Here is a 27,419-nt window from a genome sequence, read left to right as displayed (position 1 = left end):
ACAGAGAAATGACTAGGTCAGTGGTGACTATGGGGCTATAGGCTGCACCGTATGGGCTTATTCTCCACCTAGTCTTAAGGGCAAAAACCACTCCTCAGTAAGAGAGTTCATAAAAACATCTATTAAACCACAGAGTCATCATATTTAATAATTGCTATGTTGTAGTTGCTAATTAAAGAAATTGGGAATCCAAACGTAACAGCATCACATTTGGAAGTTATCTGCAACTTGTCACTTCACTTGTAAGACATGGTGCCCAGATTGGATGATTCTTGGATGCTCAGTTTTACTTTGCAACTGTGGATTTGTATTGCTAGAGATAACAGAACAGCTCTAGTAGATACAGTCTTTTCTCTCTGCCTGTTTGTTTAGAGAATGTAGAAACCACCTATTTGCAAAGCTTAAAAAAAATCAGTCTTCAAAAAATTCTCTTCTTAAAAACAAAATGAATTCAATGGATGAACTTATTTGTTCTCAGATTTGTTTAAATATAAGTCAACTCCATTATTTTTCATTGAGAGAGGAATGACATGAACAGAAGAGAACAGAGTGCTTTATTTCCAATCTTGAGAAATCAGTTAAACGATACAGAAGAAAGAAAATCATGAACTTTTTACATTCCACTCCCTTCATTCTCCAGTTTCTAAGGTTCCTGTTCTATTGTGGGTTCCAACTGCTTTATTTCTATCTTTACCACTAACCTCTTTCCAACATACTATATAATTTACTTATTATGTTTATTGTCTGTCTCTTTTCACTATAATGTAATAATGTTCACGAAGAGAGGGAGTTTTGCCTATTTCGTTCACTGCAGCATCTAAAGTAGTAACCATACTAGCAGGAATTCAGTAAATATTTACAAAACAAATGAACAAACGAATAATTTCTTCCTGCTCACAATATGACAACCATTAGATTGTGGGCTTAAGAACACAATATAAATAATGCCCTGAAAGTATTTAATCTTGGCAGTAACAAGGCTCAGGTAGAGGCAACATCCAAGTTCCTCAGAGGTCAGCGATTCACTGAGTTAGTAAAGAAAGCCTCAAATTCTGCTGGCAATAATTTTGCAAATGTATGAAAAGCACCTAGAAAAGTGCTGTTTTGAGGTAAGAGGTAAGGGACCTTAGCTTAGTAAAACTTCTAGCACTTAAGAGTTTATTCAGAATTTCCTCCAAAGTAATGTGTCCTCAGTGCCTCCTCCCCTCGAGAATTACCCTCGAAATCTATCAACTACTTTGCCAACGAGACCACGGGAAGAGGGCGGGCTAACCGTCGCTGTCACGGCCTCCGTGCTCCTTCCCCTCCGCGGCCAGCAAGTTGTCGCGCTGGGGGAAATGGCCGCGGCGACAACTTCCTCGGGTTCTCTCGGGTCATCGTGAACTTGAGCACTGACTCGAGGATCCACCCCCTCCCCACTAAAGTGCGGGAGGGAAAAGAAGGCTAGCCAGCGAGAAATTTTGCCCCGCAAACCCGCTAGCAGCAGTGGCGGGAACCCTCAACGGCACCGACCCGGACGCCGGCCTCGTGTGCAGCCGGCCCTCGGCCCTCGCGTGGCGCGCGCTGATTGGCTGCCGGAGGGGCGGGGCTGGGCGAGGCGCGGCGGCACGTTGCCCTCGGGCCTCCTCGGCCTCCCTTAGGCGCGCACCCGTGCTAGAGTGCCCAGGTACGACCTAGTCACAGGTGGCCCCCGCCCCTCCCTGGTCTCTCAGGCCTTCTGGTCTCAGCCGACCAGTAGGGGAGAGGAAGCATCCGCAGTTCGGGCAACTCCCCACGTGGGCAGCTGGGCTGAGTCCGGCTGGACTGAGCGTCGAAGAGGCAGCCAAGCCCGGTTTCGGCGGGAAAACTTTCTCTAGCTGGACCCCCTTGGTGCACAGGGTCCAGCCACCCACTGCCTCCCGAAACCTCCCGGCCGTTTCCGAGGTCCCCCAGCCCGTCTACACCCAGTCCAGGCCCGGGGGCCGCACCTTCCCCACCCCACGACACAACCCGATGGGGGCCTGGCGGCTCTTCCCAGCCGTCTATGGGGCTCCCTGTCCACGTTCCTTCTCGACAAAATAACGGGCTATAGACTCGCCCTTCCAGCCCCTCATGGACGGAGTCCACGTTGCTCCTTCTCCCGGCTCCGCTACCCTGGGGCGCAAGGCCCAAGGCCCTACCGCCGTACTCACCGCTCGGGACTCGGTCTCCATCTTCCTTTCCACTCCTCAAAATCCGGGGGAAAGGAACCGAAGCCTAAAATTTCAAAGTACCTTCACACCCAGGAAGCCACACCACGTTTCTCGACAGAGACTCCCCCTGGCGGCGACGGCGGCGGTGGCAGCTGCAGGGGCGCAGGCTCGGACCCGGGGCCTGAACCTGCCACTGGGGGTGGTGGGAGGGGCAGACGACGTCGCCTCGGGCCGCGGGCGGCGGTGCGGGCGGGCGCCGCAAGGCGGGGAGGGGCGCGGGCGGGCAAGTTTCGGCGGTGGCCCGTGGTCGTCAAGCTGAGCTGTCTCAGGGGCTGAGCGTGCGGCAGGTCGGGGCGTGCGTGGAGTGTGCGGATCGAGGACTCGGTTCTGGGGCCACTCTTGCCTGCTTTCAGACGGCTGGGGAGGAGAGAACGAACGGTTCTGCAAGGCTCCATGCACCGCACGCCTTTCCCTCCTCCCCGTTGGAGAAAAGTTGGCCTCGGGGTCTGGTGGGTTTCGAGAGGTGGAGGTGACCTCCGGCTTCACTAAGGTGCGAAAAGCCGGTTGAGGGGCGACTTCGGAAGGCTGGTGCGGGGCGGGGAGGTCAGTTTGCAGAGTCAAAGTCTGACCCCCGGGGCCTGACGCGCCAAACTCGGGGGCTCCTGAGAAGCCGCGGACGCGGCGCTGCACCTGTTGTCGCCGTCACTCATCCCCGCCGAGCGGGCGGGGCGGCGCGGGCGGCTTGGCTGGGACTCGCCGCCCGCCCCAGGCCCGCGCCCGCTGAGCACCGCCTGGCCGCCGCACAACCTCGGGAGCCGGCCCGCGACGGAGCCACCCGCGCGCCCGAGGGGTGAGGACTGCGCGGCGCGACTTGGCTGGAGTGGCTCCAGCCGCCAGCAGCCTTGGGATCTCCTTTGAAAGAAGACTGCTTTGCAAAAAATATTTCTAAAGGGTAGCTGCGATTTATATATATAATATATATTATATATATATCACCATTATCACATATTTTATTTATAATATATAAAAAATATATAACTGAGTATTAAATAATTACAACTAGGTAGACTTCTGTAATAATGATGATTATAGCTACCATTTATGAAGGGCACACTTTGTGCAAGGCACAGTGCTTCACAGTCAGTATCATCTAATTTCATTCACACAGAAGCCCTTCAGATAGATACTTCTATTATCTTCATATTACAGGTGAGAAACTGTACATTTGGAGGTTAAGTAATTAGGTCAAGATCTAAAGCTATGGATTTAACCAGGGGTCTCTCTGACAACACGTCATGATCTTAACCATTTTGACGTCTATTTTTAAAGAATTAGCAGCAACAGTTGTTAAAAGTTACATCAGTAATGACTTTTATATTCTCTATTGTAAAAGTTTGACTTTTGAGTTATTTTACTTTCATGATAGACTTAAAAATGATATTATATATCTAATTTTTAACTTGTTTAAAGATTAGATCTTCATATTATTTATCAAAAGTAAAATGGGAAACAATTTTTTTCACTGAATACAGTTCAGCTAAAATATCCTAAAAGTTATTGTACATGTGTGCATGCAATTTAGGCTCATTTTCTCATGTTTTAGTTTCTGTGGAAACAGAATACAAACCCGTTCAAACTAAAACTCATTCCAGAACAGAATAATTTTGCTGTTCAATAACACTAGAACTGATCTTTTGGCATTTTTTCCCCAGTAGTAATGATAGATTTGTGTAGTTATTACTATATAAAAGAATATTTTAAAACTTGGGTAGATCATGTAAAGTTATACAATTCAACTTGGTATGTGTTTATAGAGTTCCTATTAAGTTCAGTACATAATACTATATGCTATGAGATATCAGAAGATGAACTAGATCAAACCTCTGTCCTTGATGTGTTTTCAGTCTAGAAGGGGAGAAAAGGCTAATATCTCAAAATAATAATTATACCTAAATATGCTTATAATAAATGGGATGCGTGCAGAATAAGGTAAGTGGTATGAACTATGATCAAAGACCTGTGGGAGCACAGGAGACAGCTTTGTGGAGCACAGTGTCCTGGGCTGGGTAAGGGCACCATCAGAGCCGAAATGCTGATCTGGGGGGGAATGTGAGGAAAGAATTTGAGCCCCTGTTATGTACCCAGCACTGGGCCAGGCACATTCTTTTAAAATCTTAGTTATCATTCTTTGTTTTTCTGGCAATCGGAGCACTACAGAGGTAAGAGTGACGCATTTAGTTACATTTCTAGAAAGTGGTAAATGCAATTTTTTATTCTTATTTTTTATTGCAGTGTAGTTGAGTTTTACAGTTAGTTTCAGGTGTACAGCAAAGCAATTCAGTTATACGTATACATGCATATTAAATGCAGTTTTAAGTTTGATTCATATGCAGTGCACTGTGCCATGTTATTTATACCATGTATTAAGGACTTAGAATTTTATTCTGGAGGTCTTTGCAAAAAGGGGGCCATTGAAGGTTATCGAGTCAGGAATTTATATAATGAGAGTCAAAATTTAGAAGGATAGTCTCAGACCAGAAAACACTTTTTAAGGGACTGGAAACAGAATAGAATTAGGAAGATACTACTCTAGTATCTAGTAATGGGGACTTGAACAGAGGAGGCAGCAGTGAGAATAAAATACTGTGAAAGAGTTAAGGAGAAACTAGAGAGGATTGGAGACTGTTGGGCATGGACAGTGATAGACGGGATTGGTGAGGGACATTCAGAAGTCTCAAGTTTCAGATACTGGAGATGTCATTGACAAAGATAAATATTAGAGTCCAACGCGTAACAAATTGCAGACCTAAGTATCCCATTTCCTTATGTGTCATGCTGGCATCCCAGTGTCTCTCATCTTTTCTCTTCACAGTCTATCAGAGCATAGTTCTCGTTTCAAGGATTTACCTAAGCTTTACCCTCCCTCTTGTTTGCCTTCCCTTACTGGCAATTCTCCTGTTCCTGCCTCTTAAGTTTTCTAGCTACAGATCTAACTCCAGATGCCCATTTTCGGCATTCCTTTCCTTAATAACCCTTTGGATGCCTTCTTGAGCTTATAGACCTAGATGACCATTTGCGAACCTCCTTTGGACCAGCCTTTAAGGCAGGGATATGGCGGTGATTAAGACCTGGTTCTTGCCCTCCTTAGCCTGTGGTCTAGTGGGAAAATGAGCTAAGTAAAAAGAAAATTTATACACTTCTTGTGCTAAGTGGAAGCATAGAAGAGTTTCTAGGTGCAGAGATACCCCAGACCGAGGAGTGACTTAACTTGGTAGATAAAGCAACATGAAAAACCATGTTTAAAAGATTCCTCTGCTTCCATTTTCTTTCTTTTTTGTCCCAAGTTCTATTAACCTCTTGTTGTATTTTGGAGGATTATTAGGTGCTTTCTTTTTCTCCGTAATGGCTGGGTATTTGAAATAGGAGAGGTGAGGGATTGGAAAGAAATCTGCCGTAAGGAAGCCAAGAGGTCAGATTTCCTTTTCCTCTACAAGTAATACAGTATTTACATGTTGAGAGGATGTTACAGAAATAGTCTAGACTAAAGCAAAATCAGATTTATTGGAAAATTCCTCACAAAAATTAACTGGTTTATTTGATTATGCTGTTTACTTTGAGTAACTACTTAGTCACACGAATATACAATATAGAATCTATTGTGCAGCATAAGGTAGGAACTCAGTAAGTATTTATAGAATAAGAGGCCAAATGAACAGACAATTTTCACTCCACCCTCCACTTACTATTTTATTCTTCCTCTGGACTGAAAGTGAAGAACAATCAATCATTGCCAGAGAACCTTCATCTTGATTCACTCACAAAGTATGGTTTGATAATTATACACATTTTCAATTGCTTCTTAGGGGAAGACCTTATGTTTGGAACATCTCACTTGCAGAATCTTTTGAACATTCTCAGATATTTCTCTAAGAGCAAATAATACTACTGTATACAAAAATAAGACACACAAAGCAAGCCTTTAGTACAAGTATGGTTACCCAGAACTCATCGTTCGGTTGTAGCCTCGGTCCTACGGTGTTTGCCTTGGCTTGCCCCTTTATTTTATCCTAACCTGCTTTCACCTCCTGACCACTAACTTTGCTGGTTTTTATCCTCTTTTCATTCTTTTCTCATTCTTAGATTTGATCTGTAAGGGAGGAAAAAGTTTTCCTCAACCTTAGGATCCTTGGCTGGGCCTGAAAATTAAACTGACAAAGACATTAACAGGAGAAAAAGGATACAAATTTTATTGAATTGTCACATTAACATAGAAGCCTTCACAAAAGAATGAAGACCCGTAGAAGTAACTAGTACTGGAAGCTTTTACACCTTAGACAAAGAAACAATAGGTTTATGAAGAATTGACAAGACAAAAGGATTTGGGCTAGAGATAGTAAATGGTGAAAAATTAATGAGGAAGGTAAGGGTTGGTTTAACAAGGTTTGTTTGCAGATTCTTCTGGTACCGTCTCTGGACTAGAAAGAATCTGTCTCCAGTAAAAGGAGAATTAATTTCCTCCCTTTAGGCAGAAAAAGGGGGAGCTTGTTATACATTGACTGCTTCTTCATTGCTTTCAAATCTAAATAATTAGTATGTTGAAGAGGCATATTTTGGGTGACATTCTGATTTCCGTCAAATGCATGAGGTATTTTCACAGCTACAATCATGACACCTTTTAATGAATTTTTCTTATACCCTTAGGCTTCTTGGCAATACATCATATCATTCTCCTAGTGTTCTTTCTCCGTGATGTTTCAAACATCTATATATATAAACATGTGTTGAATTGTCACTTGCTCATTCTACTCCAGCAACCACACTGTGTCTGAGTAGTGGGCAGTTGCTGCCTTGGTGTACTCTGATATTTTGTACCTGATAGGCCACCATGTGCTGTTGTGTAGATTATTCAATGCATAACAGTATATGGTCAAAGGAGTGACTAGGCTGAAACCTGGCCCTTGCTGCTCAACTCACATTATCATATAGCCACCGGGTCCCATCCATTCAATGAAAGAACCTTTTTTCTAATTCATAAAAAGGTGCTCAATGGGCCAGTGGCAGCCCTGTCTAAATATAGCTCCTGTATTGTAAGAGGGTATCAAGAAACACTAGCTTATGTTTGTCATGTTTTACTATGGCATTCTCAGATGTAGGTAGGTAACTGCTTGACATTTGGAAAAATTTTCAACTGGGTGAGTGTTTCAAATTGAGTTCCTCAGGAAACAGACTCTGACATTTGCATGCAGGAGTTTTTTTGGGACCTGTACTTGGGAACAGCACCTGAGAAGAGTGAGGGAAACAGAACTGGGCCAAAGTTGAATTGTGATGTTGCATTAGAGTTTTCAGCAATCTTAGGATGACTTTCAGAGTTGTCTCTAGTGACCAGGATTCCCTGCTTCTCCCCCCACCCCCACCCAGTCTACAGTCTATAGTCACTGGATGCAGGCTGCTCTCAGGGAGTGAACCTGACTTTGGACAAGATGGTGCTCTTTGGCTGAGGGCAGTTTCTGAGACAACTCATACTCCCAGCATCTAGGGAGCAAGGGCTCAGTACTGAAGGTGGATTTGGGCACGCCACAGCATATGCTAAAGTAACTTCATAACCACTGAGTGATTTTTTCTCCACAATGGGATTAAGCAGGTTACTACTAATTGATTTTGGTTGAAGGAACACATGATAGAAACAGAAAAATTCCAGGAAAAATTCAAATTTTTTTTTCTTAGAGCACCTGAGAGATTGAAGATGGGTTGCATACCAGTAACATAGATCCAGTAACATAAGATTGTCTGAAAATCCAGGTTGCACGTTGTATTTAATGACTGCAGGCTTGAAAATGTCTTTCCATGAGTTTGTCCTCTGTTGGTCCCATGCTCAAGAAAATATCTACATTGATTATTATTGGGGAAATATAATTAAAAGACAAAATCTTTTTGTAACCCAGAAAACCTCTCCAAAAGGTGACAGAGACAGAGAACAGTTTCATTATTGAATAAGCATGAAACTTGTGGTATGTATGACAGGCAGTCCACTGAGAGACTGCAAAGACAGAAAGGAATCTTACCCTTTATACAGCCAAGTGGATACAAACTGTTACATCACACAGAATTCATCCCAACTTTACCTGATAATTGGGGTGACCATCTTATTGGCTTTATCCAGAGGAAAAACAAACTTCTCATATCTTTGTCACGGGAGGTAGTTTTGCAAATTAGAGCCAGGCAACCACCAAGGTTAGGCTGTTAACCTTTTTACTGAAACTGGGAGATAGGGGAGCTATAACCTTGGATGTTTGAATTTCCAAAAGATGCATTAAAAAAGATGGTTCTTGAGGAAATATTTCTGAGTTGTGAGACTGGTCAGAGATTTATTTAGCTGTTATAGGTTTGCATACATTTGAAAAGGACAGAGAAAGAAATTCTGAAAGAAAAAGGAGAGGGGGAGAAGTCTCTTCTCTTATTTTCTTTCTTTTTTTTTTAATTTTCTTTCTTTTTTAAAAAATATTTTATTTATTTATTTATTATTTAATTATTTTATTTTGGTAAGGGGAAGGTAATTAGATTTGTTTACTTTTAGAGGAGGTACTGGGGATTGGACCCACCACTTCGTGCATGTGAAGCATGCACCCTACCACTTGAGCTATACCTTCCCCCCTTCTTCCCTTGTTTTCAATAGGAAGAATTAAGCATCTTATTTTAGTTTGTATTTGCCCTTTCATTATATATCTGGATGTATTTAAGTTTGGCTCTCTCTGAAGCACTGAAAAATTTTAGAAGCAATTCAAAGACATTATTTAAGCATCTGGAGTAGCTTCACTGACTATTATGGTAATAAGCTTGGGAGAGGTCAAGTTTTGAGAGGTAGTGTTATAATGTAGTGATTCAGTGACAGGAGTGGTGGGGCTTTGGATTCTGAGTCTGCTGTGTACCCCAAAGGGAGTTGTATAACCTCTGTTTTCGATCCCCAAAATAAGGATGATAGCATTTACTACTTCGGGCTATTGATCAATTGAGATGATATGCACAAAAGCCCTAGCACAAAACCCACATTCAGTAGGTACTCACTGATGTTGTTTTACTGAGATCTGTTTCCACGTAATAGTAAGAATGTTGATTAACTTTATTTATAATACAAATATAGTCACACAAAAACTGCAGTTTAATTTAGTCTTTCTTATGGTACTAGTTACTTTGGATTTATTAGCTTGGTCTGGGTACAGCTTATTTGATTGTGAACTCAGAATGCAAGGTTTCCTTTAGCTTGTTCCTTTTCCCTTGGAGAAAGTGGACATGAACAATGTCCACTGTAGGAGAATGCCTTGGGAAATAACCTTGACAAGTCTGCATTGTTCTAATGGCTTGGATGCCTTGACTATTGTGCTGACACATCTCTATTTATATGTGTATATATACATAGATGAATGTAAACTGAAGTTGAAAAGATGCATACCTGGTTGTTAATTTGACTTGCAAGGAGTGGGAGGGTTGAGTGGATGGAAGAGTAGAGAAATGTGTAAGACAAGTAAAAGAGGATATGAAAAAATTTGTACAAAAATGCGTATGATCACATTCATGCTATTATTTCTAAATCTCATACGAAAGGCAAAATTGGGTTTATACAGCTTAGAGGAAAGAAATGAGAGAAATAATGTCACAGAAATGGAAATAACCATACACAATTTTATTGAATATACAACATTTTTTGGTTTTTACTGGTTTAATAGATGTCAAGAATGTTTATTTGCTATATAAATCAAGCAGTATCTGGTCATATGAACCAACAGCATGGTTGTGGAAAGAACTTAAACTTACACATCTGAATCAGTCAGGAGAGTTTAGATTCTGCTATAGCAGCAAATGACCTCCAAATCTCTGGGGCTTTCAACAAAGGTTGCTTTCTTGCTCATGTTACCTGTTCATTGCAGATTGACTGCAGCTCTGCTGGACCTCATTTTCAAGATCCAGCCTCTATCTGGTGAACAATTAATTTTGTGGCAAAGGAAAATGAGATCATGGTAAGTATATACTTGCTCTTAAAACTTCCGTCCACAAGGGGTTCTTCCATTCATCTTTTACTGGCCTAAGCAAGTCACATGTCTGAGCCTGCAGTCAATGGGACAAGGATGTATTAACTCTCTCACGGGAGAGGACTGGTAAACATATCCCAGAGTAGGAAGATCTGGTTTATGACAGAGTATTTATGAAGTATTTCTATGTAATCATAGTAATGAATATTGTTAATGATTGGTGAGTAAGGGGAACTAATGATGAGAAACAAGAGAAAATACTTTTTTTCTAAATTAGTAAGTGCTTTTTTCTCATCCACTGGGTGTACAGGTAAGAGACACTCCTTTTGATTTTAATTTAGTTTCAGTCACAGATCGTAGACCATTCTTTACATTTTCAGAATAGAAACAAAAACTTCTTTTAATCTATATTTTGCAGATAGGAAAAATTAAGGTAGATGGGAGGGTAAGATTCAATTTTATACACAGATTTAATTTTTCTGAAGTTTAGAATTCACAGCAATCTGTTGATGAGAAATGTAACATTTATCAAAAATCAGAAAAATATTCCTTCCTTTAGAAATGATAGTCTGAAAATAATAGTGTTTGGTACTTTTTGCTTAGAGTTTAAGTATTTGCTCATAAAGAATCTTCCAAATAAATTCTGTCTGCAGCTGTAAGCTTAGTTATTGAAAACTCATTTTGGTTCGGAGAAACTTTAAAGAAAGCTCTGTAACCTTTCATTACACTAATTATAGCATTATACCATGTTTGTTGCTTATTATCTCACTTCACAGTTTAAATTAAATTTTAGTCCTTTGCTGCTGCTCAGAATTTCAGATGACTCCTGCAACACGTTTTCCCCCCCTAATCTTTCAAAAACAATTGTGACATTATCTGAACAGTTTCACCAGTACATTTTATATAGAACAGAGAATGGCAAAATTCCCAAGTGTAGTTCAACAGCTGTTGCTCCTCCACTTGGGTTAAGGGTAGAGGCAGCTGTATCCATGGTGACCTGTCTGAGTCAGTGAGGGTGGGAACTGTGGGATTCTCACTGGGGTTAATGACAGAGCAAATGCAATCCAGCTTTCACTAGACATTTGGCCTCAAAAGGAATTTTTTAGAATAAAGGACTCACTTTTTACAGCTTCTCACTTTTGTAAAGCAGGTGAACTTGTGCTTAACCACAGAGCTACACCTGAAAACTTATTTGGAACTAAAAAAAGGCTTGCAAAAGGGACCATATTTCACTCATGTCTTATATTTGAATTTCAAACATACATTACGATTTTGTGCTTATTTAAATATCACACTCTGCTTCTTTCACCCAAAAGATTTGATGTAGAATGCAACAGAGGCATATTAATAAGGTTAACAAAACAGCTATAAGACTAATACACCATGACCAAAGGAAAGGAGTGCATCAGAGAAAGAAATATGACTCTCTATGTTCTTCCAGTGGGTCCTATGATGCTGAAAAGCATTGATAAACTTCATGTCTTGGCAAAATTGGAGGAAGAACCCCCACCACATGCAGATGAATTAGATTAGGGGTATGTACCTGGGATGGGGGAGGGGAGGAGGACCATACCTCATATTCACTCTTGCATCACAAGTGTCAGGCTTTGAGAGTATGTTTGATTTGAAGAAGTTTATATTATAAAATCATATCTGGGAAACACTCAAGTTGTTAAATAAAATAAATAAATAAGAGAAACACATTTTCATGGGGCCTCACAGGTGCCATTCCAGTGGTACTTTTCATATGTGCCTTTGTGGCTTCTGCATCACTGGGGAGCATAACCATAACATGAGCTCCAACTCCAGGATCTGTGTCAAAGTAAGTTAATACACAGAAAATAAATCAACACTTCACTGTCTATTTTTATAAGACCTTTGCCCTGCACATACAGACTGTTCCCAGATGATTGGCCAGGGGCTCCTGATAGTGTCTCTTAGCCTCAGGGTCGGTGTGGGGTGATTCCTGAGGGGTAGTGTTAATGGACAGACCCCCGAGCTTTCTGTTTTCCTGCAGATAGTACAGGTTTCCCAACACCTGGACAAAGCAGCAGCCATTTGACACTGAAGAACATTGACTGCAATTAGAGATTTCTTAAATTTATCGCCTTCCAGTACTTTGAAGTTTCATTAAACTGGTGAATCTAGATCTGTCCTAAACAATTTGTAACTTCGCATTCTTCTAGGACTGTTATCATGGAGTGGAGTGTACTGTACTTAGAAATAAAGTTAGTTGAGTTTTATGTTTTAGTTACTGAAATTTCCTACGTAATTGCTGATATAAGGGACAAAGGAATATCTGTCAAGAAAAGATAAATCTTGAATCTTAATAGGATGTATTAGGTTTTGCTTATCTTTAATTGACTTAGCATATATTTAGGATACTGTAATATTTATACTACAAATTACCCTGTAAATTGTTTTTTTCTTGAACTAACAAATAAAAATGATTACAATGTGTATTGGGGAGTTCTGTTACTGAATACAAAGATATATGTGACTCAACTGAAAATGCTGTACTGATGTTCAGTGAATCAGTCAGTTTGAATTTATCAGGAGAACTGGCTTTTAATATTAAAATATTCTTTCTTACATATATGTGGATGAGAGGATAAATGTATTTCCTCATGCACTAATAAATCAGTTAGCTGCATACTACATCGTGATGAAAGAAAGGTAATGCTGGTATTAAGAGAAGAGGTCGTTGTGCCTAATGTGAGTGGTCCCAGATCAGAAGGAGTGGTTCTTCAGAATACATGAAGTCTCCAGGACCATCACAGGACATGCTCCTTATGAGAGTCTTGTGTAGCAGGAAGAGTACAAGCTTCAGAGTCACTGACTGGGACTCAAATCCTGGTTCTGTCACTTCTGGTTGGCTCTGACTTTGAGCAAACTAATTGACCCTTTGAATCCTTAGTTTCCTTATCTGTAAAGTGAAGTCAGAGTTCTTTGTAGAGGATTATCTGGTACATAGAAAGCAGTTTTCAGTTCCCTTCCCCAACTGTGATTTCCTGGTAGTGTATGGGAAGTCTTAACATTCTCACTGGATTTTTCTTAGGCCCAGGGTTCTGGAGTGACTAACTCGGGCTGGGACTACATTGATGTATCTGATCTCTGATTCGGGGCTAGGTATTTTTAGTTTTGCTGGATCTGGCTAGGTTCTCATCAGTTGTTTTTCAATCCAATTCTAGATTTCATGTTACTCGAGTTTATAAGCATCCTTCTAATTTTGCAACTGTTTGCTTTGGGTCTTCTCTGATTTTTGCCCTGGGATGGAACTCTAGATTCCTTGACAATGAGAAGTCCTCAGTAACAGAGCCATTTTTCTTTATCAGAAGTGGTTGTTTTATTCAGTCAGAGGACTGAAAAAGTGCAGATTCTGCCCACAAATATTCATTGAGCACCTGCTCTGTGCTAGGCGTGATTCTGGGAGCTGAAGATACAGTAGTGAACAAAACAGACAAGGTCTTTATGCACATGGGGATTATGTTCTCCATTTCAGTGGGGCAGAGACAGGAGGTCAGCATGATAGAGTATATAAGTAAGCAATTCCATGGACAGGACAGTTTATTTACAGTCATAAAATCCTATAAGAAACAAAACAGAATAATATGAATAATATGGTGTGTGTGTCGGGGTGAAGGGGCAACTTGAGATTTGTGGTCAGAGAAGGACTCTCTGAGGTGGTGACATTTGAATTGACAATTTATGGTTCTTATTCACATCCTTTCCTTCTCTCCCCAACCCCCAACTCCATTTTGCCCATCAAGTGATTGCCACATTACTTGGTGAAAGATTGGGAGGCAGGAATTGTGGGTGATAGTAATTTGGAAAGAGGGGGTTGTTCATGGAGGGGTAGGAATGTGTCTATGGCTGCTGAACTAACTGAATCTGTCTAAACCTTTCTCTCAGTTTTGGGAATGGGGCCACAGAGCAGAATCTGTGCCTGGGAAGGAGCAGGTTCAATGGAAGGGTTTATTTTTTATTTTATTTTTAAAAATTATTTAACTGCAAACATGAATATCAGGAGAAGTCTTCTGAGCTTATGCTAGAAGACAACAGTATGAAAGACTATATTCTTAGAGTAGAATGAATTAGACAACAGCCTTAACGAACAGACACTTAGAGCAAAGATTCAGGTGTGTGTGTGTGTGTGTGTTTGCCTTCAGATGATGGTGAGAGAGAAGCCTGCTAAGGAAGAAAAGAGATAAATCCAACTGCCCATCATCTAATTGAAACACAAAAAATTTTATATACTATATGCTATACTTTCTGGCTTTGTGTGTGTGTGTGTGTGTGTGTGTGTGTGTGTGTGTGTGTGATGATCACTGACCTTAAATGTTAGTAAGGTGACACTGATTTTAATATTAAAAAATTATTATCAGGATGGTATACACAAGCCATTTACATGGGAAATCCCTGTAAATGATGCTAATATCATAGAACAAGATATTGAGTGAGATAACTGCAGTTTTAAATTTCTCTGAGGACACTCCAAGAATGGAATTTTTATTTGGGTAACCAAGAAAAATAAAGCTCTGAAAGCAACTGTAGAAGACAGAAATAAAACAGTATTAGTTGAATATCAAAGAAAAAAATGGTACTTTAAAATAGGTTATATTCGTGAATTTAGCAAGTAAAATTCTTCCTATTATGAGATAGATGGGAATTCCCTGAACTAATGGAGAAGAAGGACATGTATTGTTCTTTCAAGTCTAGGTGCCCTTTTATTTCCTTTTACTTCCTTCCATTTGTGGGTTATAAAGGCAGATTAGTTGAAAGGACATTTTTAATTGAGTTTCCCCTCCTCTCTCACATATGAGAAAGAAAGAAAAAGCATTGCTATTGTGGATGCAATTCTCAGGGTTTCACTAGAGGGTAGTGTTGGTTCTAAAACGAGAGGTTGCTAATCTGGTATGTTCATTACTAGGCTGCATTTATATTTAAAGAAAAGGTAAAAATCAGGCCTTTTCGGTCTTCCCTCAAAGTTGGTAAATGTCAAGTCTGAAAACTCCCAAGGGCCTCATCCAGTTCTGGCTGCTTGCAGCCCCAGAGGAGCGAGATAAAGTGAAGAGATTACTGGAGGAGTTAAGTGGCAAGTTCTAATTTCAGCTCCTGCACTAACTAGTAGACAAGAAACTGAAATTTTCTGGGCCTTTATCTCATCTGTACAATAAAAGGGCTGCATCAGATAATCCCTAAATCTCTTTGCATCTCTAAAAGTCTGATATTCTAACAAATTGTGAGTCAGAAAGCCTGAAGAATTTCTCATGTTCTTGGCTGAAGGAACAAATAACACCCCAAATTATAAAATTGTTAATAATTAAATTATAATTTAATGTATAAGCGAGGCTTAACATAGGTTCTAATATTAAAAAAGCCTTTAAATTAAAATGTCAAATCTTCTGTCCTACTAGGAGACATCAGAGCTATCCTTTTCTCATCTGAGTATTCTGCAGGTAATTTCAGTGCCTTAATGCCTCATTCAAGGATATCTCCCCTCTTGGTTGCTAACTTGCTGGAAATGAGCTAAATATGTTTATATAGGATTATCTAAAGAAAGGAAGTTGAACCACTTTCAAATAGGGGTGTTTTAGGATAGAGACTAAATCCCTCACCTCACCTTGTACTTAGCATCCATCACATCTGTGAGGAGTCACTCTCCAGAGGGGTTTAGTTGGTTCAGTTTCCTATCACCTTCACTTCTTTTATGTGATTCTCTTTTCATGTCACATTTTTTCACATTGCAGAGTGAACTGAAGATCTTTTCACGGAACTTGAAGCAGATTACCCAACTCTAGGATCCCAGTAAACCCTGGTTTATCTCAGCACGGACTTAACTTCTAAAGGTGAGAGTCTGCAGTTAACCCCTGATGGTGGGAAGCTGCACTCCGCGTCACCCCAAAGGCTTTGACACTGATACTCAGCATCCCGTTTCCTTGACATTGCTTTGCTTTAAAACGAAGTTTTTCTTTCCCCCTCCCCCATCCCCTGATTTTGTTGCGTCTTCAGGTTCGTTTCCAGCATCTAAACTTCCAAAATATACACCGAGCGCCTCCGGGTGCGCACACGCGCGCACGCGCTCACACCTCGCTCTAGTACACGAGCCCCGCTGGGCCGGCTCCCAGTGAGAGAACACATTCCATTCTTCGCGCTCGGGCACACCCCTCCGCAGTGGGGATTGGTCGGCCGACTCCCCCTCGGCGAGGCGAGGCTCCTAAGAGGCCCAGACGCCTGCCAATCCCCACGGGCTGTCAAAACAAGTCTTCCCTCCCTGTCACAACAGAGCGGAGTGGAGGTCGCCGCCGCCGCCGCCGCCGCCGCCGCCGCCGCTGCTCTTCCTGGGGCCGCTGCGTCGCCGTCCGCGGGCAGGTGGAGGGTGCGCCGGGCCGCGGTCTCCGGCCTTGTCTCCTTTCAGGCCGCGCGCGTCCCGGCCTCGGAAGCCGCCGGGCCAGGCGCCCGGTGCCTTTTGTCTGGCGCAGAGCGGGCGTTTGCATCACATTTCGGACACCTCCCTCTCCTGTTCGCCTCTTCTTCTCCCTCCCGCTCACATCTTTTCCCCACCGCCGCTGCCGTCCCCCAGTGGACTGCCGGCCTCCTGGACCAAAGCCCACGGACGTCTCGACCCGAGCAATGTCTCCTCTCTAGAAAGTTGCCGCCGCCGCCCGGCGGTGAAACAAAGTCTGGCGGGGCCGCCACCCGGTGCGTGAGCGCACCCGTGCCCAGCGGCTGGACTCCGCTGCCGGGCGTGCCGCCTCGCCCGGGGGAGCCCGAAACGCGCTCGGCCATGGCCGAGGGAGCAGCCGGCAGGGACGGTCCCGTGCCGCCAGACGTGGCCGGGGGCGAAGAGGACCCCCGAGTGGGCCCAGACGCCGCCTCCGGGGATGGCTTGGCGGCCGCCCCTGGGGGCCGGTGGAGGGACCGTCGCAGTGGGGTCGCGCTGCCCGGTGCTGCAGCGGCCCCGGCGGACTGCGAGGCCGGCCTCCTGGAGGCGGCGCGGGCGACCCCCCGGCGTAGCAGCATCATCAAGGTAAGCGAGGCCGCGCCGCCCCGGGAGCGTGGCTGTGGGTGGTGAGTGGGTCGGGATATACGGTGTCCGGAGGCATCTCAGGCTTGGCATTGTTTTCTCCCATCTCTTTCATTACTAATCCTTCCTTCCTCGTCCGGAGGTTCCCAGACTCAGCTCTTGGCGGTGGAAGCAGAAGTGACTTTTTTTCCTGATAGCGAAGGAAAAGTTCCGTTCTGCGTCTTTGTGTTTTAATGGATGCGTTTCCTCATTTTCCCTGAAAGCTTCGCTAAACCGTTGATGAGGAGGGAGAACTCAATATAAACGCAGACCCGCAGGATGGTTGTGCGCTGCTCTCCAATGAAAAGTTAGCTTTTCCCGCACAGTAAAGGAAATGCAGTTTACTCTCAAGTGAAAAAACAAAAACAAAAAAACACCAACAATAAAAACCCCAAACCCTCAGGACTCAAATGGTCCTGACATCTCTCGGAGTGTGAAATTTCCCCCCGTAGGCAGGCAGAGTTTTCTTTGGACGCTGCGGCAAAGTAAAGAGCGATGGTGAAGTCCAGAGTTTCCGCGCTGCGGAAATCGCAACCGGAAAACAGTCAATCTACCAAGCAACATTCCGGGTCATTGTGGTTACCACCACATCCAGGGAAAACGCTTCCCGACCCTTCAGCCACCAGTCACGGTTTCCCTCCATCCATTTGACAGGAAATTTGTAAGCCTCGCCCCTTTCCTATCTCTTCATGTTTTCCTTCCACTTGGGGCTTTTTTCCTATTTAGTATTTTATCTTGGGTGCATGACATTGGGATAAGGTCTCCTAGAAGTCAAAACCCTCCCACAGGCTTTGGGAAAGGGCCTCTTAGCATAAATGCATGTGGCTAATCTTGCGTATGTGACATTAAAATCTATCTTGGTAGAGCTATCGGTATGAAACTACTTATATATTAAAATAAGCCAAAGATGATAGTGAAAGGTGGACTTGGAACTGCTTAGGATTCAGCGTACTTGGTGTGCTAATACATTTAAAACGCTTGTTCAGGTTTAAATTGTATACACCACATAATACATATCTCTTTCTCAATCTCTAAATTGGAGCTCCTCCTGCCAGTGTGGGTAGACTGCTCCCACAGTCCATCCACCTAGTTCCAAGTATGGTCTAAGCTTTTCCCCAATCCTGACACACAGAAGTTTAAAACCGAACAGGGAGATTTCTATATTAAAAGAAGAGTGGGCGGTTGTTGCAAATGACTTATAGTAGTTTTGTTATTTTGTGACTTTAAGATTATGTGAAGAGGAGTGTTCTGTTCTGGGTGTGAATTTAGATAAAATGGAAATGATCGTTGTTTTTTCTTTTTAACCCACAGGTCAGAAAGTATATTGTTTTGAACCCCCCCCCCCAAAAAAAAATCACAGTTAGGCAATGTACATTTTGGATTCTAAGATATAGAGAGTACACATGTTGTGTGAAAACAAGAGCCACAAGAAAGTTTAAAATAGAGCATCATAAAAAGCAGTGGGCTTTTCATGTTGTAAAAATAAAAGTAACAGAGTGTAAAGAATATACAAATCCTTATAGCTAAATTTTCAGTTTTTAAATTTTAGTATGTGCTTTTTGATATTCTCAGAAGGGTCCTTACTGAGTAATGGTGACTTTTTTTTCTTGAACTATAATTGATTTGCAATATTGTTAGTTTTTGAAGTTTCTTTTTGTGACAAAAAGGAGGGAGGCAACAGAATAGCAACTTGATCCTTTGCCTATTTAATAGGAAAATAAACAGTTAATAAATGGTGTTTAAAATTAAAGATACAAGAAAATGAAGTCAGTTATTATTTTAGATTAGCTTTAATTGGAAAAGTAACATATGCACAGGATAAAAACAAATGTTGCAAAGGAGTATAAAGGTAAAACTCCCAGCCACTCCATATTCCCACTTACTTAGTCCACTCCCATAACTGCTAACACTTTCTTATGTATCCTTCTGGAAATATTCCAAGTATGTAAAAGCATGTGTATCTGTCCATATCTGTGGTGAACGATTGATGCGACTGATTTATGTAATAAAATTTGGCTAGAGTTTTACAGACCTCATAGCTTCAGATTTGCTCCAAACATTTTGATGCCTAGAAGGTTGTCTAAGGTCATTGTGATGAGTCAGTTAAATTTCAAGGACAACCTTGTAGGTCATTGATGGTCAGTGGTTCTTGGGGTCTATTCCCAGAGGTCTTCATTTTCTTCCATTTTCTTCATTTTCTTTCTTGGGGAAAGAGGCAGGTGGTGGGCTCTATTCTACTCCCTCTGTGAGTTCAAGGACCCTTCTGTTAACATCTTGAATCTGCCGCCCTGTGGTTTATTCACTGTAGCATAATAAAAATGAGAGTTTCTAAAAAAGTCTAGATCATATAAGGAATCAGTAGCATATGTTCTGTATTGAGAAAAAAGATGCATTCTTCATCGTTTTGCCAAGAGTTCTTTTTATTTGGCATTGAAACATATACGAAAAGAAAGGCTTTAGTACATTTTAAGTTAATCAAACTATTACATGTTGTTCCAAATAGCCTTAGTACAATGATAATTGATATTCATGATCATAACACTGAACCACTGAAAGATTGTGAATCATGAAATATTAAATTCCTTTCAGCTCAATTTTGGGTATTGTTTCCATTCTAATTTGACTGCTAATTCTCCATGAATTTGAATATTAGATAAAACAGAACAGTGCATTTCTCTTATCATGCCAGAAACCAGACTGTCTTGTATATTAATAAAATGAATGTTTTTAGTAAATTTGCCCTCCCTAATTTGTGAAAACATGTGTTTAATTGAGAAAATTTCCTTCTGAGCTGATGAAAACAATGGCAACATTTATCTTTATATATCTTTGGAAAGTCTTCATTCGACTATGATTGTTTCTTCCCTTATATGCCCAGTTCTAAGTTTTAAAAAATTTAATGTGAGAATTAAACTAAGTTCTCTTTAACCTGTCCATTTTTCCCTGTGTTTTTCTGTGTGATTATTTTTGACAGCATTGACATTGATAAATGTTGCATGTTTTTTGGTAAGTGCATTGTTGTATATACCACAATATTGCACTAGACTCCATCTTAATTGCTTCTTCATGACTAGTGGTTTAAAATGACAAATCAATTACATGCAAGATTGATACTATCTAACAATTATATACTATTCTCCATTCAAATATATTTCTACTTAAGAAATTAGACCATTTATCTATCTCATACTTAGTATCAAATTTATACATTTAAAATATTCAACGTTTTATAGTTTATAGCTCTGTAATAGAAATTTCTGGAAATAGAAAGGAGTGTAGCTTATTCCGTATACTAGATGGTAGGAATTGAGATACATACATGTTTTAAAAATAGCAGTTGATTTGTCTTCCAATATATATATATATATATCACATATAATCCTTTTTTCCATTTCCTTTTGATTCTACATAAGTGTGAATTCTCTAGAAGAAATTATCACTCAGATCCCGTGGACATAGGTGTGTGGGATGAGGATAGGAATTGGAAATAAGGTGCTGAGACGTGCACTGAAGCAGCTAAAGTAATGACTTCCGTGTTGTTTGTGTCTCTTATTTTATATCATGGCCAGTTATTCTGTCATGTTTATTGTGGGGCTGTTGTAGTGGGTTTCTGAGCTGTAGCCTCAAAGATGCACCTTGGGTACCTGTTGACCCAAATCAAAATTTTGGTACTCCTCAGAGGGGCAAAGGAAATTTTTTTCACTTCATGAAGTGCTGCCTACTATGAGTCAGGTACTATACTGAGAGCTTCCATTCATTATATCACTTAATCTTCATAGCAAACTCTCTACAGTAGAGAAGGGAGGCACAGAGAGCTACTAATGCTATGTGGAGTCAGGACTCATACCCATGTCTGTTTACCATGAGAACTTGTGGTCTCATGCTGATTCTCAGATGCAGGAAGCCCACAATCCATGACTACTTTTTAGATTAGAAACAACATGAACATCCAAGAAAGTGGCAGATTATTGGGACCCCCCAAACTATCCTTTCTCGGCTCCACCGTCTCCCCATTTCAGAACACCTGGATGTGGATGACTCTGGAAAGGGAATGCAAACTCTCCTGCCTTTTGTCATTGTGTTAGGCCTACACTGTATTTGAAAAGGCATAGCAGCTTGGCAGATGTTCGACTCATCAGTGTATGGAGGGCACATCTCCTCTCTTATACCAGGCCCACTTCTCCTGTTCCCATGCAGACAGTTGAGTTTGTGAAGGACTGTATTCTCTTTTAGATTGATGTAAATATCATAGGATATTTAGGGCATAGGAATATGAGTTATTCTAGAGGAGTGATTAAATAGGGTATCTTGAGTAGGAGCTTTGAAAACATTTTTTTATAGAGACAGCTATGAAGGGAATTAATTGTGATTGAAAAATAACTCAAAACTTTTAGACATTGGCCTGGGAGTTAATCAGCATTTATAGACTCTTTTGCCTGTAGAAATACATGTTAAAAGTTCCAAGTAAGCGACTCCTGGGTGAATTTTGGGTAAGCAACCCGATTGTACAGTGGAGCTGGCCAGCCTCTGCTGGGTACCATGAGCATGTCCTGGTGACTCCAGTTGTAGGTGCTCCTGAGGTTTGATTCATAAATAGCATTGAACTTCTTGTCTGGATTTGTTTTATTACCCAGTAACTTCAGTCAGAGTGTTTACTTTCCCTGAAATTGCCATAGAAACATGGTCACATTTCACCTTAGAAGTGGTTGCTTCTCATTGTAGTGCCTTTCTGATGTGATTTATTATAGCATCTCTCAAGAGAATTCAGAATAATATTTAGATAAGGAGCCTCGTCATATTTTGATGAAAGATTTTAGCAGTACGTGTTGATTAATGCTTGCTAATACTATCAGAATTTACACCAATTTTTTCCTTTTTGGAAAACATATTAAGGTTTAAAAAGTAGAAATTAATTGCATACCTACTGAGGAATCAAACATACATTGCAATTAAGACGGAAGAGTGGTTATCCTAGCCTTTACCTTTTCACAGTAAACAGGTGATTAAATTTTGTACAGTAAAATGTCAATTGAACATTTATTGCCAAATAACACCACAGGCACAACTTGGTGTAATGAAAAGACATCAAGAAACAGCTGACTTTACCTTTGGTGCTACTGAACTAACAATCCATTAATGCTTCTAGGTAATAATGCCAGAGTAACCGGTCAGGCAGTGGGCTGGGGAGTAATCAAAGAAAGAATTGCAGCAGGCTTCCCTGCCCACCCCTCCACCCCTGGCTCCCCACCCCAGTGACTTCTGTTCAACTTTAACAACTGAACATTAAACATAACTCCATTTTGGGGAGCAGTGTCTAAACTGAGATATGTATAAGATTGTACATCAAAACAAATTATCCAGCTTAAAATGACTAAACAGAAGTAAAAGGCAGGAGTAAAGTTATTTTTTGAGTTTCCCATTGGTATCTCAGTACCAGTAAATGACCCATTGGTTATTAAATGAGGAGGGAGAATAATCTGATTGCACTTCCAATCTAAATCTAGTAAACCTATCACAGCAGAACCTGTCAGTTTGACAAAATCTCGTATTTTGATGTGTTCTAATAATGTAAAAAGATTTGTTTGTAGTTTTATCAAATCTTATTTATTTTTACATGCCAGTTCATCTTTGTATCCCAGTTCCTATAAGGTTTATGATAGAATATATTGTAATTCATGAATTTACTAAATTGACAATAAAAAAACTGAATGGTTAGCTTCTATAACGACAACGTTCTGTCTTGTGTATTTCAGCTAACATTTGATGGCAGCAGAATTATAGTATGACAAAGTATTGGAATAGTCCCTTGGATTTACAATTGGATTTGATTTGTAGTTTAATCTGTAACATTTTATGTGGATGTGTTGAAAAAGGATATAATCTAGCATTTTCAATTTACCTCACTAATAATTAATCTAGCATCATTTTGAGATAAGTAAGATTGCACAGGTGAGTAGAAAAGAATCATTTTTTATATTATCATTATTGCTCTGGGAAGAAGAAAGGCAAGTTAATTTTGAAAAAAAAAAAAGAAAAAACAATCCATCCAAAACAAAACAACATTAACAACTAAACTACTTTAGTAAGTGTGCTTAGTTCTCAAAGATTTCTTAATTTGTACTTGTGAATTTAGGAAAGTGTGTACGTATTACTGGCAAGATTATTGTGTTTTTCCTTAACCATACAACTTTGTATTTAAAAGTTTAAAATACCTTTCAAAGATAATATTTGCTTTCTCAATTCCTTCACACTGACTTGTTCAAGAGCCTTTTAAAAGATGCTAAATCTGTACTAGACTAAGCACAGGCAGTATGTATAAGCAGGCAAACTTGTATTATTGCATTGTACCATGTAATGATTAGAAATGATGGTGAGATTATATTCAGAACACCTTCCTTGTGAGACTTTGAGGAAGATAAATGTATAAGGAAGGCGAAGAGACAAAAGAACCCTTGGTACTGTTAGCTAGGACCAAGATGGCAGGGCAGAATGCTAGAAATGGACCTGATTGTGTTATAGGTGCTTTTCTCTAAGGCTCAAGTGATTTCAAACCAAAGCAGTCCAAATAAGCCCACATCCCCCATCCCAGATCTGACCGCCAAAGATGAGCCGGATCCTTCGGGCTAGAGAATAAGGAGTCAGCGGGAGGAGAATGTGTATCCCCTCTAAGCCTTTCTTGGCCCAGGCTGGCTCAGGAAAAGGGCAACTGTGTCAGAAGATCAAGTGTAAACTGCCCTGCTCTGCTCCCTTCAGGTCAGCCCGTTGTTGGGTTGAGGGGAGAAAGAGGAAACCACACTGTGTGCACTCTGACTTTTACCTCCTTTGAAAACTTCATCTCCATAAAATAGAGTCTATCAATGTCCTTGAAGTTGCAGTCTCATAGTCATTATCATGACTAATTTTTGGAGGAGGCAGTAGGGGCAGAGGTGAGGGGTGGGAGGTTGGCAGAGTCTGTGCTCCCCCGGAAACTTGGATGCAAAGACATCATCAGCATTTGGTGAACTCCCCTTTTGAAATATTTTGGAATTATTGATTCCATGGTATAATTAAATATTATGTATTTAGAAATTTTATTAAAAGTGAAATGCTTTATTTTTATGTTTAATCTAATAGGTAAAACGCCCAGTACATCCTGAAGAGATATTCCTGTTGAGAAATGTCCTTTATAATAATAGCAAATGCTTATATAAGTTGTATTTTGGGTCTGGCATTGTTCTAAGCACTTCATGTGTATGAGCTTAGTATTTTCAATTGTTATTTCCATTTTTACAGATGCAGAGATGTTATATGACTTGCCCAATGTCACATAGTTAGTAAATGGTAGAGTCAGGAAAAGGACCCAGATAGTCCAGCTCCAGAGGTTGTTTTTAATCTTGTATATCCTCTTAGATAATATTGATTTAAACCTTAGCTAGTACACATGAAAGACAAGACATTATGTAGCTACCTTAAAAACCAAGTTTAGCTGACAAATCAAAAAGGAAATTCTGAAAACAATTTTGGGAAACTCTGTTAAGGATTCTTCGAATATATTTTTTATAATAATATACCAGTTTCATAACCTTTCTTGTAAAATTCCCATGACTTTACAATAATGTTGTACTTCATTTTCCCTTGAGGTGAGTTGAATTCCTGTTACTATATTTTTACTCTTTTACTAGAATTTGCATCTTTACCATGAAGCAAGAATTTATGATCCAACTTTGGTATAAATTATGCAGGCTAAGGATGGACTGTTAATCATTGCAACCTGATATGATTTATTTTATATTTGATAGCTTTGTCTTCCAGCATCAATAAATCAATAAATGTATCTGAGTTGCCAATCCAAGGAAGTTGCAATTTTGATAAGTGGTAGAGGATATGATGCTATATGATTAAGATTTCCACCTAATTACATTTGAGATGGGTATAGTTCATCACACATACAAGGAATATTTGAGGAATTCCATTAAACTGAAAGTCTATTTAATCATTTAGTTCCCTTTTTGGGGGAGAAATTCCAAAGTCAGTATGTGGGAAATTTAAATGCGTGATTATGTAATGAAATTATTGTGCTTGTGGCCACTTTATTGTGTTGAAGGTAATGAGTCCATTCTGCTATGCAGAGATACAGCACCACGCCAAATGGTACCCAGAGGTTTGTCCCCATCATTTGGATACTGGCCAGGTATTAAAGGCACAGTCAGCTCTCTTGTTGAAACACTCCTCATATGGCAGCTTTAATTATCTGTCTGTGGTTATGTTACATTATTGAAAAGGTAAAGGACGTTGGCTTTTTCTTTCTCTTCTCTCTCTCTCTTTTCTTTTATTGCAGCATTTGTACGATAAGGTGTTTGGTCACATTCTTTTTTTTTTTTTTTAACAATAAGTCTTTCCCTGAACTTCGGAAACTTATGAGAAATATTTTTCCTAACATCTTCTTATGTTCAGTTAGTATGGAATCAAGCTGGTTTTGTGATAAATGCAGTCGTGTGTACTTGGGTGTACACACACTAGACACATTGGAAGTCAGAAGCCTCAACATCAGGTGATCTTTTGGTTCCCAGCTTTCTGTCCTATAGCTGGGATGATAATCTTTATCTTTGTCACAAAAGTAATTGCATGGGCTGTGAGAAGTCACACTCAGAAGTATTAGCAGTTAAATTTGACCAGAAATTGAGATTTCTGTGGTTTGGGGAGAAGAGGAAGAAGGATGAATGTGTGTTAAAGAGAATGGAGTCAGATGGGATCATATTTATAAATGGACAGAGTAATAGCTCAACAGATGTCTCTACTTGGATCCTTCTGCCAGAAGTTGTTCATTTGGGAACTCAAATTTTTGGGATTTTCTTGGCTTTTTGGTTCTTGTGGAGATTCTTTTAACTTATTAACACCTCACACCTTAACATGCCCAACAGTAATTGCTCGGCACAGAGCCCTTTGGGCCTAGAGATTCCTGGGAAGGATCTAGCAAGGACTGGTCTAGGTTGGTGATGGGAATGCTTGGCATTAAAGACAAACCTTGTCTGCTTTTCTGTTTTTCTAGGCCTAGCCCTAGGAAAGTCCAAGGAAATTTTTCATAGTTGCACCTTCAGCATGACATGGTCACCAGCACAGAGAAATGGCTTCTGATAAACAAGTGGTCATAGAAGTTGGTGTAATAGGACAGAAGTAGTTGTGAGTGCTGGAATTAGTCATCACAGCTTAAAATAAAAGACAAAAGATTCCAGATTCAGGGGACCATGAACTGTTGTGTTCAACCATCACTTCCAGTCTTATAGAGAGGCAGCCTTCACTACTGCTCCTGCCTACCCTGCGTCTCTGAGTTAAATAAAAGGAGGACTTCAAGGGAGGAGGTAGCCTTGGAAGGGGGTTGTGATTCCTGAAGAGAGCCTGTTCCTTCTACTTTCCTCCTTTTGTGTGGAAGAGCTCATGACCCCTTCTGAAGTTGAGAGAGAAAGAACTCAAGAGAATCAAGTGAGAAGATTAGGCAGGTAATGGTGGTGGCATGCAGCAGTCCCCCTCTCCACAGAGTCTCCCTGGAAGTTGGGACTGATGCCCATCTCTTCTCTGTAAGGTACTGAGCTACCAGACTGTCAGAGCTCTGATGCCGTCCTGAGTGTGGAGAAAGGGAACACTTTAGAAGGTGGCCAGGCATCTTGCTGGTGCCCCTACCCAAAGAAGCCTTTTGAGCAGAGGAACTCTAGTAACAGAAGGCTGGGGCAGAGGCTGGGTAAGGGCTGGGAGGAAGTGGTCAGTGCCCAAGCCAGATCTCTAAAGTCAGTGTGATGAATGTGCTGGAAGAAGGGCACTGTGGAGAACCAGCAGCTCCACAGATGGTCAGCATTTGGATACCTGCCTCACAGAGAGAACCAACAGTCGGTTCAATGTTAGCCTGAGGAGCAGAGAAAACCAGCCCAGTGGGGCCTGCAACATCCCTATGATGCCATCTCTGGGGAGAGCGTGGCCCTTCCCATCCCTAGAAGGGAAGTATAGGGAGGAAGAGAAACAGAGAAGTGGTAGACCAGACCCACCCACAGCCGCAACCACCACCATCACCATCTACTTGCTTTGGGGGCTTTGGGGTAGAAAGAGGACCTTGAGTTGAACATGAGATTAAAGTTTTAAAATGAGTAGAAATGAGTTTTTAGGGACTTGAAAGAACCCTTCTAATAG

General features: G+C 40.9%; 2 protein-coding genes across 4 annotated transcripts in view; one reads left to right on the top strand and one right to left on the bottom strand.

Moving 5' to 3' along the window:
• The window catches only part of BOLL (boule homolog, RNA binding protein), a 51,997-nt gene extending 49,693 nt beyond the window's left edge, over positions 1–2,304 (bottom strand). For both annotated transcript variants that reach the window (XR_012507146.1, XM_010971900.2), the window contains exon 1: positions 2,172–2,304. Coding sequence is in view for 1 of the 2 variants with exons in the window: in XM_010971900.2 (XP_010970202.1) it covers positions 2,172–2,192 (21 nt within the window). In the remaining variant the exon portion in view is untranslated. The remainder of the gene's footprint in view (positions 1–2,171) is intronic.
• Positions 2,305–2,609: 305 nt separating this feature from the next.
• Positions 2,610–27,419, top strand: part of PLCL1 (phospholipase C like 1 (inactive)) — a 308,629-nt gene continuing 283,819 nt past the window's right edge. The window contains exons 1-3 of one of the 2 annotated variants that reach the window (XM_074364217.1): positions 2,610–2,721; positions 10,094–10,183; positions 15,946–17,225. In XM_074364217.1, the coding sequence (XP_074220318.1) occupies positions 16,983–17,225 (243 nt within the window). In that variant the 5' untranslated portion in view covers positions 2,610–2,721; positions 10,094–10,183; positions 15,946–16,982. Of the gene's footprint in view, positions 2,722–10,093; positions 10,184–15,945; positions 17,226–27,419 lie in introns of those variants that run through there. The other variant, XM_010971899.3, reaches the window with a different exon arrangement.

The sequence above is a fragment of the Camelus bactrianus genome, chromosome 5 (genome assembly GCF_048773025.1).
Source record: "Camelus bactrianus isolate YW-2024 breed Bactrian camel chromosome 5, ASM4877302v1, whole genome shotgun sequence".
Classification (NCBI taxonomy): domain Eukaryota; kingdom Metazoa; phylum Chordata; class Mammalia; order Artiodactyla; family Camelidae; genus Camelus; species Camelus bactrianus.
The sequence above is the reverse complement of the archived record's forward strand: the minus strand, read 5'-3'. Positions and strand labels throughout refer to the sequence as shown.